Here is a 14,469-nt window from a genome sequence, read left to right as displayed (position 1 = left end):
GTGGCAGTGCCCGCAACCAGAGCTGCCGGCAACTAGCCTCACGAGTCGCTGTGACGTCATTACGGTACAGCCCACTGACTAGGTTAGAGAAACGTCGCCAGCTGTACAGGGAGAGAATGAGGGGAGGGGGGGAGAAAGCGGAAACCGGTCCCTCTGGTAACCGGAATGACATCCCGGGGACGTTTTTCCCTCCTCTTCATTTCGCCCTGTAGAGCGAGTTGAGTGGGAACGCACGCGTCAGTGTTTGTGTGCGTTATATCTTATGAGAAAAATATTGCATACAGAGGTTTTTTTGTGTGTGTGTGTTGGTTTTCAAGTCACCTCCTTTCATAATGCCCCAGACACAGAATACCTTGGAAATGGCTTCTTCAAAGACGCATGGAAGGCACCTGGAGCATTTTTTTTTACCACGTGACACGAACATACTACCTTCACGAACTGTCTCACAATATACTGTAAACGTATTTTTATTCGCGATGTATTAATTTTCGTGAAATGCGCACATTCAGTTGTTTGGGAAGTTATTTCGCGATTATTTAATTTCGCGATTCCAGGGCTTTTCCTTTCGATTTCCCCCAGCTACTCCTCGCGTGTTGTGCCGTCAGGTCAGCGGAACACTTTTTATTGGCCGACGAGAATCGTCTGCTAGCGAGAGCAACCGGTCGGGACTAGAGTCACTAAATAAGCTACGCTTCAGAGTATCGACACTGTGTTCCAAGAGCGAGCATGCGCCATCTTGTTTCCGTGTCACGTTACCCATGCGCACGCGCATTGCGCACGTTAGCGCACGATGCCGTCTATCGTGCGCGGGTGAAATGTTCCTTTCGTTTACAAGCAGCAGTTGACGGCCTTGAGCTAGGGTTGCCACCAGGCCGGTATTATACCGGCACGGCCGGTTATTTGCTCGCTCTGCCGGTAGGAAGGTAATAGCGGCAAAATCGAAAAAAAAAAAGACATAACATCACAACCACTTTAACATTACTGTTTAAATTAGATTCTGCTACACGCACTACATCAATAGAAATTTAGTTCCAATTTGCTTCTTTTTTCTTAATCTGTAGGATTCCAGAAGTAAGTTATCAATCATGGCTGTAGGCACACACAAGGTTTTTTACACTGAATACACATTGGTAGGTGAAAATTATAATTCAACGTATGTCCCACCTCACAAAATCTGTTGTGGAAGCTCAGGCAGCACCCCGGAAGAGGGTTACCAACCATGTTTGCACAAAAAACATTAATGTCGAACAAGTAGTAAGATGACAAACTGGGTTCTACAAGGTATTACATATAATAGTCTTTGAAGCACATAAGGACACTATTGCTGTAGCTTGGGACAACGTGATGCCAGAGGGTATGAGAAATCATAAGATTGAGTCAACCAACTTGCTCAGGGAATGCTGGAAGAAGCATTAAACATATCAAAAACTTTGTCCTGAGCTTATTGAAATGTACTGAAACTTTATGCTGTCATTAGCTATGTGACTATGTTTCTCAAAGATGCTGATGCTGATGCATCATTCTAGCCCGTAAGATATTTGCTTATTGCCCCTTTTAGCCTTTACAAGTGCATCGTGTCTTTCTGAAGTGATGACGCATAAATTCAGTTAGCTGATATCACCATTTACTCCATGATTCCTGTGAGGATAACTATAAACAGACAATTTATCGTCTATTAATCATCTCCAATGTATAAGAGTGTTCAAACCTAATGAAACCCTCACAGCAAAAATATTTAATGCCTATCTGAAACTTGAAACATTTCTACACCTTCGGCAAAGGCAAAACAAGCAACTACAATGTACAGCTTCGTAACATCGTTGACAGCTATGGTATAGCAATCACCGATGCTGCTGAAGGAATCTAGTAAGACCCATCTTGCTGGTAGGCATTTCTAGTAAGACTGACTTGTGACACTTGAGCATCTAAGAGCAGTTCTAACAGTATCATTTTAGGTTGAGAAATACTCGGCTTCTTAAAATCTGTGGGTTGCTTACATAGAGATACTCTTAACAAAACGTGGTCTAAAGTATAGACAGCAACCCACAGTCAGAAATCTGTGCTGCTACCACAATTGCCAGCACAGAATAAACAGACAAACAGCAGTGTGTGAATGCTGGTGATGCAGTAATTTTTGCGAAAAGTAGCATAAACCAGCAATTGTGCCGAATGCAAAAAGTGGGATAATCCGGTAATTGTACTGAACTGTGTGCAATTTCTTGAGCTCTAACTAGGCAATAGTTTGCTGAGTACACACCCCAAGTACAGATATGAGACAACAAGAAATTAGGGTCACGCTGAAACACAAAAGTTGCTCGTGTTTTCACTAAGAATGTCGATGGAACGGAAGGGCTTCTTGTACAAACGTAAAATTCCTGAAAGTGGCAGTTTGGAACCACACCAAAGCTCAGAGACACTGTGCAAATTATCTCAACTAAATTTGCAGCCAGTTATTTATCACTGAATTTTAAGAGCCATGGTGTGACATCACAACCAGCCCCTTTTTGTTTTTGTCCTGTGAACCATTCCAGCCTGTAATTCCAAACAAAAACTTGCTGATTGTGTTTTATCATCTCTGATCATATCATATCGTACCTCATCACATCAATCACCTGCAAATCACCTGCACCTCATGTCCTGGATCTCTGCATTTCAATCGAACACCCCTGAGAGGCCCCTAATGTGGGAGAGCTCTTGCTTATGTTATGGTGAAACTGAGGCTGGATGTGAACGTGTCATTCGTTTTTATTTTTATTTGTCTCAGAAACTACGACGCTCTGCCGGATCTTACATTTGCCACCTACACGGTAGCTTATAGTGGAACACAACCCTAGTCTCGAAATCAGTTCAACAGCTCCAGACCGTCTCTTTAAAAAGAGGCAACAGGTGTGGGAAAAGTGTGCGAAACGTAAAAGCTGCAGGTGTACACAATGGGCTCCGAGTAACACTGCCAACAAGAGAAGCGTTTGGCTCCGCTACAAGCAAAGGCACACAATACGAGCACTTGGGGAAAAGAAGAAAAACAAGACTTTCATGTGAAACTACTCGGCAACGAGCATCTTGGCAGCAACTGTGGTACACCAGTACAGAGTACTTAAGTGTAACCATGCCAGTGATTGCAATCAAGCACGAGGATATACTCGAACAGCTATAAAATTTCGAGCTGCATACAGCAAGCAGAGCGAATCACCACAAACCAAACCTATCCTATTCCGAATATAGAGGAAAGGGTCGACCGTGTTAGCAATGCACAGTATGTTCCACATATTCTGCGGGTTTGTGCTGACGAGGTTCCATATTATAAGGTTTTTTAAGTATGCATAAACATTACGTAAAATAATTTAGAGTAACAGCATTATCCTTGATGACTAGAAGTTAGCTAACGTGGTACCCACATGTAAACCAGGCAAAATAGTGAGATTATCATCCCATTTCCGTAATGAGCGTATACTACATGTTGATGGAGCACATAAAATATAGTAATATGGTTAGTTGCCCATATGATATTGACTTCATTGCCCTATACCAGCATGGCTTGTCGCAAAATTTACTTAGCATAATATGGAAAACTAAAATGTACAAGCACAGCTCACTTCCTGCATATGGACTTTAGACACTCGTTCTGTCACATGCCCAGTTGGCATGTCTGTTGCCCAGCAGAAATACACACAGGTTTATATCTCATATATCATCCAATTGCGTGAAAGAAATAACGCAGGAACATCCTACAAGGCCAGTACCCCATGACGTGGGAAACAGCATGTGAGAAACAAATAGTGGGCCTTCATTAGACACATGTCCTTCATCATGTTTGACTGCAAATTTTCGTTGTTAGATGGCAGTCAAATACATTGTTAGAGACATATTTGAAATGTGTGAAACGGGTATTATCTCCGCACTTCCGCTACTTCAACAGGTATTATACTTGGATGTGAAACATGGCTTCCTGATGATGTACATGATACTCAGTTGCTGATGAATAACGATATTATGACATAGAGAAAGAGGTGGTGGCATTCGTAAACAAATATTTTCCGAGCTTCTTCCACCACACTGCGAGATTGAACTGATATTCGTTGAGTGGTTTATCCATGTAAACAAACTTTCGTTAACTCAGATGAATACTAAACCTACATGCAACGAGGCTATTCTTGATCTTGTTCTTACAAATTCTCCGGAAAGAATCGAAAGTATCGAGACCCCTGAGCAGGTCAGCGACCACAGAGCTATTTCCTTTAGCATGCTGTTCAATATCGACAGGAACATAAAGGCGCACGTACTTCCTTGCTTCCTTTCGTGACCACTGGACAACAAGCTTGGTCAAAAGCAACTGGGTGTCATTGAAACATGTTCTTTTGTATTGTGCAGAGATGTACATCACAATGATAAAACTAGCCTCTGGCTCAAGTAATCCTTGGTACGCAACTTGTCTTGGGCAGCTGAATAATAAAATGAAGCTATAAAAGAAGAATAAAAGACGCAGCTTTTTCAGTAGGCAAAACACTCACATAGGCTAGGTAAATAGCTAGAGAACTTCACTATCACGAATGAACACAAAAAAGCTGTAAGAGAGCCCAAATTAAAATTTTTACATAAATATAAAACACCGAAAAAAAGGACATAAATATAAAACACCGAAGCTTTCCTTTAATGGATACAAGCTTTCACGCAGTGGACAGCATGGTACCTGACAAAATGCCTTCCACTGCATGAAAGCTTGTATCCATTAAAGGAAAGCTTCAGTGTTTTATATTTTTGTTGTTACTTTTGCCAAGTGGATCTTGATCCAACCCTCTACATTCATCAAGGTTCAGGACATCTTAAAAAGTAACCCTAAGATATTCTGGTCTGTCCTCAAGGGCAGCTCACATAATGATCGCCCGATTATACTCGATGATTCTCAGACTTGCATCTCGAGTCATGAAGAGATAGCAGATAAAATTAGTTTCTAAGCATGGACAAGCTCCTTGCCAACACTTGTTCGTGGTACAGTGTTCTCCGTGGACCAAAATTTAGCTGATCTCCAACTGAAATTTTCAAAGTTATCGAAAATCTAACCTGTTCTTCATCCCCATGATGCAATGGCATCACAACGAAGATACTGAATTCTACGAGAGATCCGATACTATCAATAATATTAAAAAACAGTCTTTCAACACTTGTGAAATTTCTGCAGATTGGAAACACGCCATAGTTAAATGTGGCAGTCATAAAAAAAAGCCTGACAGCAGCGGGATCTAAATCACGCATCTCTCGATTACCGTTAGAGAGATTCATAGGACTTTGCCAATGAATCGAGACGTGCTTGGTTCAAATTCAAACACGAGAGCCGCTGTCTGGTTTTTTCGACGAACGCCATAATTCACTCTTCGTGTCACCAGGTCCCTTGAGGCTTGTGTTGTGTTTGCCTCTTTGTATGTTCCAGGCAGCCTCAGAACAATTACTTTCCGTCACACCGTAGTTATTCCAGTAAGTGTGGGCAGAGATCACTCAGATGTAAAAAAATTACAGACAGATATCTTTCACATGTGTTCCATGCAAAATTTTTGAACATACACTTCGTTCGTACGTTATGAAGTACCTCGGAAACGAACACGGTTTTTCGAAAAGGAAAGTCTTGTGAAACGTAGCTTTTTCAGTTAGTTTCCAATATAAAATATGCAGACTCGATGATTTCTTAGTCATTGAGACTGTCACTTGGTTCAGCCTCAGTAGGTCTTACTCATTGTGTAAAATACGAATGGACAGAAAAAAAGATAGATTAACGGCATTATCGTACCTTTGTCAAATCGTAATTATGGTGTAAATTTTCTCTCTCGATGCACGAGCAAATGTTTTTCATTACCGTCAGCACCTATCGCGGACGCAACGGCATAACCCTGTTATTGTACTGCATGAATCATTGCACATTATGCTAGGATATGACAGAAATACAAACATGTGTAACTCACCACAACACTTTGCAAGTCATCTGCCTGAAATACGGGGTGTATCAAAAAGCATAATCCGATTTCAAAAGGCTGTATCATTTACATTAATTAACGTAGAACTGCGCGTTAAATTTTAAAATACACACGTGAACAGGCAGTTTCACTTATGGTTTTCGCAAATGTTTCGGAACAAACGTCGCGGCACAACACGCCAGACAGCCATACGGGGAACTGCTGGCTCTTGGCTGACATGACGAGTGGACTTCTTTGGGCTATGTAGAAAACTGTGCCCTATGCACTCAACGCCTTCGTCGGACACACGGGGACGACCTGTTGATTTCCCCTTACACAAACAAGCCGTCTCTTGGAACTGTTGGTACCAACATCGAATGCTCTGAGCAGTAGATGGCGCAGCACCGTACTGTCGACGAAAATCACGCAGCATAGTTACGTTGCATAGGACTCACACTCTTTGAAACGGAGAAGACAGAATGCTTTCTATTGCTTTGTCGCCATGTCGACGCATTACTGGAAATATAGAGAAGTTTGTTGCAAACGAGAGAAGTTTGTTGCAGACGATCGTCTGCTAGACGTTCATTCATAGACGATAGTGTGCATCACGTCAGGAAGTTTAGCATTCCGACACGTAGTATTTTAAAATTTACCACAAAATTCTATGTTCATGCACGTAAAATATATAGCCTTTTGAAACTGGATGATTCTTTTCACACACCCTGTATTATTACAATTATTTACAGATGCTACAGTAGTTAAGAAAGAATAACAACACCAAAATCTTATCCGAAGCACTTCAACGTCCAATAATAATTCGAAAGCTTCACTTTTTCCTGTGTCTGCTTCAGTTTCACGTGAGTCCACACAGTCAAACTGCAATTTATATTCAGTAAGCTCGGTGCAAGTGCAAGCTTAGTGTCTCGAGCTCGAGCTGGCATACTGTGCCGAGCAATAACCGAATGCCGGTGGAGCATTGAACGTGAACGTCTTCTGTCTGGCTGGGCCAGATAATGGTACGTACAGAAGGAACTCCAACCAGAGTTCAAAAGGTGGCACCCGACATTTCGGAGCCAATTCAGCTACTAAACGTTGGATGCTCCTCTCCTGAACGCTGGTTGCAGTTTTGTGTGTCCCTTATTTGTTTTTTCTTGATGTGTTCCACGAGCAAGAGCGGTTGAGAGCCTACTCCCCAGATGGCGACACGCACAACACTGAAGCAGGCGGAATTGCAGTGAGCTGTTCCGCAATAACAGAGAGCTGTTCGGAACTCTTCGAACTATGTAGACACTCAATGCTCCCCACTGCATTGAGTGATTGCTGAGCATGGCATGTCGGCACGGGTACACTTTTAAAGGAAGCTCCCGTGTATATCGGCAGCATGCATCTTTGAACACCGTTCCATGTGTATGTTTTAGGGTCAACCATGTCTTGCACCTGGTGTGGATCTGAAACCGTGGCTTAGAAAAGAAAGCAAGAAAAGTAAAACGATGCTTACCTGCAATGAGCTTTGAGGACAAACTTCCTATTGCAAATGGTCTCCCCTGCGAAGTAAAGTCGAGTGAGCTTCATGGTTACTACTCCATAAATAATTTTATGATATTATGGTTAGACAATACAGCAGTAAGTAGCAACAACTAAACAAGGACACCTGCGCATGCAGAAAACGCTCTGTAAAGCTGCGGCTGATGTAATAGCAGGTGAGTGTTTGGTAACATTTTACGCACTGCGCCATGCGATTTGTACGATTGCTCATCTGCTTCACATTAACGGTGCAACGATTCACTCGATCTATCAGCTTATTTGCAATATTCCATAATTTAGATGTGCCGATTACTTTGATCAGCGTACTACTTAGTAACATGCGCTCGGACACCACCCTCTACACATAGCAATTGCGTGTAACTAATGGTAAAAGAATGTTAAAACTTATACAGCATATACGCACAGAGCCCAGTAATCCGTACTGCTTGCTGGGAACTTTCTTCGAGAAAACAACTCATGATGCGCGGTGTTCGACATACTTCTGCAAATGTCGAGGACCAAATGGTCTCAAAGCATTATCAGCTGAGTGTATTGTGGTTTGTCTTCATGATACTGCTAAACGTTTGTTGAAAGCGAGGTATGAGTAGTGTCAAAGCTACACTAAACTTGCAAACAGTGAAAAATACACAAACACCCGGGAAGCAGAAAAGCAGAAAAGTAACAGCGGTGAACAATATGTGCTGCCATCCAGAGGCGGTTTGCGTCCCTAACAATCGCAAAAACAGAAATCTAGTTATAACAACAGACAGAACATAGTCGAGTAAATAATTCTAATATTCAATTATAGATATCTCCTATGGCATATCTGTTCATTTTCATCGTGGTTTAGAACTTCATAATGAGAGAGAAACATAAACAGCGTTCGTTTAAACAATGTGAAATGGCTTCAAAACAAGTAGATGTCTCATTATGGTAGCTTTATTTATCATTTCAAGCATTTTTACTGCTAGTAGCATCGTTTAATCTTTAATATATTTTATTATCTGTATAAAGAAGTCCGCCGTTTTGGCGCTGTTGTACCACAGAAACACGGCGCATGCGCTAGCTGCGGAGAACCGGAAGTTCCGGTTGTCATTTATCACGAAGTGGGAGGGGCTTCGCTAGAGCGTTCGAAAGTGATTGACACCCATCTTAGTACCCCACGTGATGTGGTACGAACGTCCTCATTGGCCAGACTCTTTTGTGACGTAGCTGTCGTCACAGCATACGCTCATCTTTTATGGCGAAGTGGCTTGACTGGCATTATCGTTCAACCCACCCCGAAGCCGCTCGCTGTCCGTCAAAAGTATTCCAATCAAAACATTCAATTACAGTTGGTTTAGCGTAGCGTGTGTGTGGACTTATGGATGGTGGTGCTCCGGTAGCTGTGGCTCACGCCGTGTGACGGTTTGCGCTGGTGTTTGTGCCATCGACGGCCGTCGAGAGTGGTTCTGAGCGATGGACGAGCAACAAAGAATGATGCACCCAGTATCACAACATCCCATCGTAAGCATGGCGGGTCATGTTGTCCCCCAGCACGGTTATGGTATGGCTCCCCAATCGCATGGTGTCGATCCTACTGGCCAACAAGGTGCGCCCGATCAGGAACCCAGAAAACACGACATTTCGGAAATTCTTCAACAGATCATGAACATCACCGACCAGAGTTTGGACGAAGCACAGGCGAGGTATGTACCGTGCCTGCGAGTCTCCGCCGAGATAACCGCAGGAGCTACCCTTTGTGCTGCAAGCAGTGTTACCGGAGGAAACCACGGTGGCCTGTTGGTCCTTAGCAGCCAGCCCATCCAGTGCGTTCTCCATGTGATTGTGCGGTGTGCGAGTTCGCATCGGATCTCCCGTACTTCCTAACCCTAACGCGGAATTCTCGGGGAGGCTCGGCGTCGCTTTTTCGTGTTTTCTGTGCCAAAGCGTACGCTATGGTGGCGTCACTTGGCTCACACGGGTGTTCTTTCTGCCCTCTGTTTTTTAGGAAACACACGCTCAACTGCCATCGGATGAAGCCAGCCCTTTTCAGCGTCCTCTGTGAAATCAAGGAAAAAACAGGTTAGTGCAGCGGCTTTTAGGCTTATTTCTTGTGGGGGCCGCCATGTTTGTTGCTATCTGCCGACTGAGAATTTGTTTTGTGTTGCTGTCGCCGTTCTGTTGTGCCTCAAAATGACTGCAGTCACTTTTTAAAACACATGATGTGCGATGGCGATTGCTGGCGTGGCGCGCGGCCTGTCGCTGTTGATACGCCAGCTCGTTTACGGCGTTTTGTGAACGCCGGTAGTCGGAGCTCAGATGCAACGGCGCCCAGTTTCAGTGAATTATTTGCGTTTCTTTGCATATTCTTGAGCTATTTTGAGGTGACCTTGCGAAAACACACGGATAGGAGGCTCTGCCGAACCTGAGCGACGTATTTCTGGCGTGCAATATTTATCTGAAGCTGCTATAGCTTGCTGTTAGCGTTGTAAGTTGACTCTACATAGCTGATACCCACCAGGAAATATTTTATTTCCATTGCAGCTATCGTTGAAACTGCCCGGTCATTCTTTGATGTTTGTGATGAATCTCCTGATCGACAAGCCGCTTTTAAATTGGCTTCCGTGGCACGTTTTTGTGTGGGAGCTACTAAATCCATGCAGAGGACACACTCCGCACCCTGTTGCATGAGATGAGTTGACTGTCGTAGGCGATACTTTTTGATCCAAACTTCCTCCGCTCTTATTACATCTTTAAATTGTCGTTATTGGTTCCATGTCGTCCTTCGAAGGCATTGTGTGTCTGTGATACTTCGTGCGTGATCTGTATCTTTGCCATTTCATTCTCATTTGCTGTTTTATACGTTCGAATCAGTTAAAATGTTATTTTTATTCTCACGTTTGGCATTATTCTTTCGGTAAAAGTTCTCACTCAATAAACCGCGGTGTTTTCCCAGTTTCATTCTGCGTATTTGGCCACAAACACTTGTTGTAAAGGTGCAGGTGTATACCTTCAGAGTGAAGACAATGAGATTTTCGACGTCCGTTCGATGTTGATTGATTGCACAAGAAGGCGAAAATGAGGCTGTGATATCACTTACTGTAGTAAATTTTCCTTTCAATTCCGCCAGCTAGAGGAGACTCGTACGGTAGCATCTTCCCGGGTGTGTTAGCCGGCCATGTATGTATTTTTACCTTCGGTTACGATAAAGATCATGCATCGATGTCTAGATAGGTGATTCGCTTTCTCTCCCACGTTTCGTAATAACGAGACGAAAGTGCATTTTAATGCCGGTGATTGAGACTCAGTTAATGAAGACGTTATCTGCCCACGAGTTGTGTCATAAGTTGCCTGTCCAGTACCCGATACCGACGAGTGTCCACTTTGGACGGTTCGGTTAATTTCGCTTTTTAGCCGTTCACTTTTAATTACACTAGCAGTGTGCCACTTGCATTTCGTGGCAGGCAGTCTGTGCAAATAGCCGTCTGGCGGGCTAGACGACTATATGACCGAAGGAAAGGAATTCCCCACGCCGGTTCAGTATGCGCGTTTGCATCGTCCTCTTTCAGAGCCGAGCGAATAGCAGACGACAGGACGGAGCCAAACCAAGTTTCTGCTTTAATGTTTTTCGATTCGGTGAATCAACTCCTTCGCTCACTGCTGTAAGCGGCGGTATGGGATTTACTTTAAAGCAGTTGAAGGTTTGTGCACGCTAAATTTAGCGCTCTCGTCTTTGATGCCTTCTTTGTCGACGTACAACATTTAATGTAGGTAGGAGCCACATCATTCATGTTTGGTTATGTAATTGGTGTAACGCCCACTAACATTTACGCACATTACTATACGTACGTTTTGTTTGTCTTCTCCCATTAGTCGCTAGTTTATTTTTTCATAGCATTGCGACGCAGTGCAGTCTGCGAGCGCACACATGTTTCTTGGCTCGTTAAATGTTGTTATCGATAGTGAAGCACCTCTTCGAAAGTGTTCCTTCTCACAAAAGCAATATTGTAGGAGTCATGCGTTAGCAATTGAGAGTACTATGTGGCCTCGCGTATTCAGCCGTTACAAAGGTTCGCAGTGTTCAGAGGTTGGTGATCGGCGTACGAGCGCCTGTGTATATCTTCTCGTTCGTCCGACGTAGAAGTTTGACGCACTCTTACAGCATTGTTACCACAGTTTTTATGCTGTACTATGTTATTGTTTTTATGTAGTACTGACCCGTAGCTGCCATCGTATAAGGCACCGCCGAACATCAGGAGCCGATTTGTATTCCTCGTTCGCTCATACACGCTCATGAACAACAAAGGCATCAGTTTGTGTACAAATTCGTCTCCTTTACTGAACTAGCAATTTTTCCCAACAAAGGTTCATTCACTTCTGCAACTTTTCATATCATGACTGGCCTCGTAGAACCCCGCGAGGTCTGAGCAGTGATCGTGTTGTTTACGGCATAGGTTCGGGAAAGTTCACAAAGTCACGTGGGTTCTTTCCGTCTTCTTCGAGACCCCTGTTTTCCTCATTCGTTTTTCAACGGTGTTGTGGTCTTTGACAGAAGTACTGGTAGGCGTCTGGTGTGTGAGGGGGGTTAACGAGAGTTTCCCTCGGGTCGTCGCAAGGCGCTGAAGTGGTAACCCGAGCGCTGTTTGTCGCAGACTGTCTGGGCCCCGTCGATGTGCTCCGTGTATTTCATCGCGTCGTTTTGGCTCTCCGAATGGTTCGGACCCAATATTTACACGCTAGTATCGCGTTCCAGGGTGTGGAGAGAGAGGTGTTTTTCGTATACGTCTGTGTCCGTCGTGCAGGCGTTTTGTTTTGGTTAAAAGGAATGCGTGTCTCTGTGTCACGGTTCAGATAAATGTAGTGCGTTCGGGTCACGTTGCTCGGGTTCGCACATTACCACTCGAGAAAAAAAAAGCTACGGGGTGTCAAGTCATGTTTTGTTGAATCGTATCAACTTTCTCACCCGTCACGTAATGAAATTTTTGCAACAGTTTTTCTCTGCAGCTCGTATATTTCGAAAGCGAGGGTCCGCCTAACAAAAAGATATGCCCACGCTTTGTAAGCTTGGTAAGCTAAATATGCCCACGAGAAGTGAGCAAAAATAGTGTTTGAGAGCGTTTTGGCCCTTCTTGCGACCGTAAACTCCCCTGTTCATTTCAGCGATCAGGTTTAACTTGCGTTACATGCATCAAATTGAGCTTGGTCGAGACGCGGAAGTGTCTTCTTTCACTTCACGCTTTTTCTCTTGCTCTACGTTGCACGCGGTGTTTTTAACCTTCATTGCCAGTTCGAGTCTGCCCTGTCCACCTCATAGTGTTTGTCTTCTTGTATAGCCTCAAGCTCAAGGAAATGCCTTTTGCGCGTATTTTTGTGGTTCATGCAGGGTTTCAACGTATCTCGCTCGCATTTTATTCCGTAGGATGATGGTTCGCCGAAAAAACTGGCAAAAAATTTGCGGCGGCATGTCGTTTTCTTTGTTTCGTTCGTAAAAATGTGTAGCACAATGAAATGAAGCAATATTGCCACATGATAAGCGTTGCGAACGTGCTTGATTCTACTGGGAACTGACGCGTACTGCTTTTTTTTTTCTTTTTTCTGGACCGCGAGTGGTACAGTTCTACTCCCGTAACATTACTGGGCCGTTGTTTCGATCCCTAAAATATTGGGGCTACCCAGCGCAGAGTTGCCATGTAAACAAGGTACAACGCGAGATCATTGCCGAATGTGATGCAGCGCATTTACTGCATGTTGTAAGGTTAAAAGTTGAAAAGTAGCGACTGCATAATGCCTCGATTAACCAGCGAAGCGTTCGAAAAACACGCATCGGCTGCGGTTAATCGTACCAGTGAAATAATTATATTCTGTGAAAAACGCAGTCTCCTTGTTTGTTCCACAGGTGTTTTTGGTCTAGCCGTCAGCTGTATAAAGCCACACTAGTTTCATGCCCGCCTTGTTGACGTGATGCGATTGCTTCAGGCTGCGTAAACAATTCAATTATCGGAGCCTTTGTAACAACAACACAACACCAACAAAAAGAAACAGCACTGTTGTTCTCTAGTCGGTGTGGCCGTTGTGCATTCTCCCGTCTGTTCGCTGATGTATTGAGGTGTGGTCGCGTTTTAGGTGAATGGCCGGGAATCCTGGCTGCAATTTTTCATTTATTTTTTTTTGCCAACGTAGCCGGTGGTAGCACGGGTAGCTGCGGGAAAGTGTGGACCCGGCGTTTCACAGAAACTTTGTGTTTTCCTCATTCCTCCGGTCGGAAAGTTTTTCAAGGTTTTCCCGTGTCTCGCTTCCTCGTGTCAAAGCTGGACCTTGCAGCACGGGAAAACTTTCTGCTGTGATATAAGAATGTAGTTGACGCAAGATTGTTGGCGACGTTGTGTCTTCCGTGCTGGGGGAGGCACGCTAAACTCCGTAAAGTAGTGGTCACTAGAGGGCTTCATCGTGGAGATGGTGTGTGTCGGTTGCATCCCCGTCATTTTGATAGCCAGACGTTCTGATAGGGTTCTTTGTGTGGTCGCGTTTTCTTTTATATTGCAAACGTTTGAAGCTTCGCGAAAAGATGACGTACGAACAGATTAACTTCAGTCTTGCCGAGGATGTATAAGTTTCCTATGCGACATAAAAACTCCAATCGTCATCACCATTTCTAAGGATGTAGCGCAGCGCTTGACCGAGTACCAGCCGGCGAAAGCGTTTATCAGTGTCAATCAATCGAACCAGTCAAAAAGTCAAATGCGGAATTGCGACTGACTCTCGCTATCTTAGACACTGCTCTGCTCCTTTTCTTTGCGCGTAACAATGTATTTTTCAGATAATAAATTAAATATAATCTATCATAAATAGTGCATTCAAATAAACAGTAAAAGTCTCTCTCTTCTTACGGAAGATGTTGGCAGAAAAATAGTGTACTTGCGATAGCGAGCTTTTGTCTCTTTTTTTTTACTCTCTTATTATGGCTAATTAATTACGATGATCGCCAAGCCCCGCGTTTCCTTGGGGCCTTCTTCCAACATGA

At 43.8% G+C, this 14,469-nt stretch overlaps 2 protein-coding genes across 6 annotated transcripts in view; one reads left to right on the top strand and one right to left on the bottom strand.

Annotated features, from left to right (window-relative positions):
* Nucleotides 1-8,173, bottom strand: part of LOC135368293 (target of rapamycin complex 2 subunit MAPKAP1-like) — a 49,449-nt gene extending 41,276 nt beyond the window's left edge. Inside the window, exons 1-2 of one of the 2 annotated variants that reach the window (XM_064601473.1) lie at nt 7,891-8,173; nt 7,441-7,486 (exon numbers count right to left, since the gene is read on the bottom strand). The gene's annotated coding sequence lies outside the window, so the exon portion shown is untranslated. The remainder of the gene's footprint in view (nt 1-7,440; nt 7,487-7,890) is intronic. The other variant, XM_064601474.1, reaches the window with a different exon arrangement.
* Nucleotides 8,174-8,700: 527 nt separating this feature from the next.
* Nucleotides 8,701-14,469, top strand: part of LOC135368291 (homeobox protein extradenticle-like) — a 295,445-nt gene continuing 289,676 nt past the window's right edge. For 2 of the 4 annotated variants that reach the window (XR_010414738.1, XM_064601470.1), the window contains exons 1-2: nt 8,702-9,154; nt 9,457-9,530. Coding sequence is in view for 3 of the 4 variants with exons in the window: in XM_064601470.1 (XP_064457540.1) it covers nt 8,925-9,154; nt 9,457-9,530 (304 nt within the window). In the remaining variant the exon portion in view is untranslated. Of the gene's footprint in view, nt 9,155-9,456; nt 9,531-14,469 lie in introns of all 4 variants that reach the window. The other 2 variants (XM_064601469.1, XM_064601471.1) reach the window with 2 other exon arrangements.

Source organism: Ornithodoros turicata, chromosome 9 (genome assembly GCF_037126465.1).
Source record: "Ornithodoros turicata isolate Travis chromosome 9, ASM3712646v1, whole genome shotgun sequence".
Classification (NCBI taxonomy): Eukaryota; Metazoa; Arthropoda; class Arachnida; order Ixodida; family Argasidae; genus Ornithodoros; species Ornithodoros turicata.
This window is presented reverse-complemented; position numbering and strand designations above follow the sequence as displayed.